The 3,306-nt window shown below is 41.3% G+C and overlaps 1 protein-coding gene across 1 annotated transcript; it reads left to right on the top strand.

Annotated features, from left to right (window-relative positions):
• Positions 1-1,331: 1,331 nt before the first annotated feature.
• LOC121966462 (PEX5-related protein-like) lies at positions 1,332-3,100 on the top strand (the record flags this gene model as incomplete). Its single annotated transcript, XM_042516554.1, has 4 exons — positions 1,332-1,475; positions 1,557-1,627; positions 2,192-2,404; positions 2,935-3,100. Coding segments are annotated over 4 exons (594 nt in total), but the record flags the coding sequence as incomplete, so codon positions are not given.
• Positions 3,101-3,306: the final 206 nt, after the last annotated feature.

Genomic DNA, 3,306 nt, shown 5'->3' with positions numbered 1-3,306 from the left:
TACAGCAAACAAATGAAAGGTAGTCCTGCTACTACTAATGATAATAATAATCTGAGGAAACAATCACACATTCATAACAAAACGTTTTTCAATTTGAAATAATAATAATAATAATAATAATATCAACACATTGAGCTGGTTGGAGTGTTTGTTTATTGATGATTTATAGATTAAAGTGATCATGTGGTGAGCTGATGATGAAATGTTTATTGATTATTAATACATTAATGTGATGGTGCAGTAAACTGCAGGTGAAATGATGAACGCTGTCTTGATGATCACGCGTGAATATCTGATTCGTCTCTTCACTGACGCAGAAGTTACTGACGAAGTCTGGATCTGCTGCTCTAAACTCAGCCATATTTCATGTGTCATGTGACCCGTGTTGAGCGTCATGTGACCCGTATTGTGCAAAAACAAGAAGGAAAAGACACAAAGCAACTTAAACAAACATCCACCAAAAATCAATAAATTATTAAACGGTGACAAGAAGAGGGAAAATAATATATATAATAATATATAATATAATATAATAACATCTATATCTATCCGTCCGTCCATCCGTAAGAATCCGTTGATGACTTCATTGGACAAAAACAGATTTTTGTTTGAGTATTTCACGTTAAACTGAACATTTCTGGTTTCTTAATTTGATTCATGTCTGTAAATGAAATGTTTGCGATAGAAATTCTTAAGTTTTCTGACAGTGAGTAATTCATGAGGAGAGAAACGGGTTAATGGTGAACCAGGTGTTATTGTTGTGATGTCAGCAGGTCCGAGGACGGGGCCCCGAGGAGTCGGGGTCGTCAGGTTATCGGCTGATTATTGGGGCCCATACTTGGTGTTTTGCTGATTATGTGTATCAGCGTTTTTTTTTTTAAATGATCGCTGCTGAAATAAATTGATGAAAGTGTGTGTGGCGGTCTGTGATACATGCAGAGAAAGTGTCAGCATGTCCAGGGAGATATTTTTATTTATTCATTTTTATTTAAATTTTCACTGAACTTTATGAAAACAAAGTTGCTGTGAACTTTCTGTATTTGATGCTGAAACTTTCAGTTTTGCTGAAATGTTTTTAAAGGTTATTTAAACTCAGTTTTGTGATGAAGTTTGTTATATTCCAAATTCCAAATTTTGACAAAGATTTTAATTTTCATTGTAAATCGGTTCTAAATATCAGTTATCGGTCTCTTTAACGGCTAATAATCAGTATCAGTATCGGCCCTGAAAACCAATATCAGTCGACCTCCTGTTGAAGTCATGTGACCTCAAACAGCTGTGTGTGTGTGTGTGTGTGTGTGTGTGTGTGTTTGTGTGCATGTGTGCTGCAGGGTTACTATTTCAACACCAACAACCCGTACAGAGACTGGCCCAGCGCCTTCGCTGAGGGCCAGGAGAAGGCCCGGGAGGGAGACCTGAACGCCGCCGTGCTGCTGCTGGAGGCCGCCATCCTGCAGGACCCGCAGGACTCTGAGGTGAACCCGGACCGGACGCAGACTTTGTTTCTGATGACGAACTTTATAGTGAAACTTTTCTTCATGTGTTTTTATTTTCAGGCCTGGCAGGTTTTAGGGATGACTCAGGCCGAGAACGAGAACGAGCAGGCCGCCATCGTGTCCCTGCAGAGGTCAGACTTCCTGCTGTTAACATTTACAGGAGCGTTCCCAGTTAACAGGGAACGCTCCCACAACAAGTTACAATAATGTTTTAAAGAAAACATTTTAATCTAACGTTCAAATAACCTTTTAAGGATGTTTCTCGTTTCTAACGATGTTGCTGTGAGGTTGAATGCTGACTAACGTTTGAGCTGCGACACTCTGAGGATGTTTCGGTGATGCTGAGAGGTGACAGTATAGAGAATGTTCTTCATAAAACGTTCCCACAATGTTACATGAGAACAAAGGAAGAATGTTTTCAAAGCAACGTTCAAAACATGTATCCAAATATGAATAAAAATATCCTTTAAAATCAGGATAAAATCCAGAATTTAAGAAATTCTGGTATAATCCAAATATAAAAAAACCCTGTAAAAACATATTATTGATTATTGTGACATTCTTATTTGCCTTGTTTTGTATTTTCTTAAAATAATTAGAATCAACTTTCAGCCTAAAAACTGACACTAAAATCTGGAGATCATCAGCCCACCTGTGCTAACTGCTGCTAAGCTAACGTGTCTCACCTGCCGCAGGTGTCTGGAGCTCCGCCCCAACAACCTGCCGGCTCTCATGGCGCTCGCCGTCAGTCTCACCAACGGTGGCATGCAGCAGGAAGCCTGCGACGCTCTGCGCCGCTGGATCAGCCACAACCCCCGATACAAACACCTGGTCCGGTACCACCAGAGCCCGCTACGGGGCTCCCCAGCCACGCCTCGCAGGGGCCCGCACACGTCCACGCCGGCCAGGTACCAACACCTGAATCCAGTTCTCTGATTGGACGGTTCTTACAGCGGGGACTTTTTCAGTGAAGCAGCTTTTTTGGTTGAGATTTAATCCAGAATTCAACACATTTAGCATGTCACATTAACTCTTTAAAACCCGTGCAGAGTGGCTTGATTTCTTTCAAAAACATAAAAAAAGTCAACGAGCTACGACACAAGAGATGAGCCAAGAATCAGCAATAATGTCATGTAGTTTTTCCCCAGCTTGCTTCTTTTTCCCTTGGATATTTTTCCCGAGCTTTTCCAAAAATAATCTTTTAAAATCGACTAATTTCTTGCAATTCGTGAAACACTTATTACTAAGGTATTTTATCCTGTTTTTGAATGAATTCACCGCGAGGTGCTCAGAGTTCAAAAGTTTAATACTTATGAAAGGCATCTGAAAGCAGCACAAGGAAAGTGGTGTGGATTCTGGTTTTTAAAGGGTTAAAGGAGCAGTCCAACATTTGTAAAACTGTGTGTGTGTGTGTGTGTGTGTGTGTGCGTGCGTGCAGGTCTGAGCTGCAGGAAGTGCTGCTTCTCTTCCAGGATGCGGCTCTGATGAATATGGACTGTGTGGATCCAGACCTGCAGACCGGACTCGGGGTCCTCTTCAACCTCAGCTCTGACTTCAACAAGGCTGTGGAGGCTTTCACTGCAGCGCTGTCCGTCAGACCACAGGTACCACACATTCACTCTATACACGTACGTGTGTGTGTGTGTGTGTGTGTGTGTGTGTGTAGGATAGACAATAAACACAAATTTCAGTCACTCGTTTATGCGGATAGTCGACCTCACATAAACAGTGACAGTATCGTATGCCACAAAAATGTTGTTAAAAAAAGTCATACAGAGGTATGTTGTGAAAAAAGGTGTTGAAACACGTA

This window comes from Plectropomus leopardus, unplaced genomic scaffold (genome assembly GCF_008729295.1).
Source record: "Plectropomus leopardus isolate mb unplaced genomic scaffold, YSFRI_Pleo_2.0 unplaced_scaffold24679, whole genome shotgun sequence".
Classification (NCBI taxonomy): Eukaryota; Metazoa; Chordata; class Actinopteri; order Perciformes; family Serranidae; genus Plectropomus; species Plectropomus leopardus.
The sequence above is the reverse complement of the archived record's forward strand: the minus strand, read 5'-3'. Positions and strand labels throughout refer to the sequence as shown.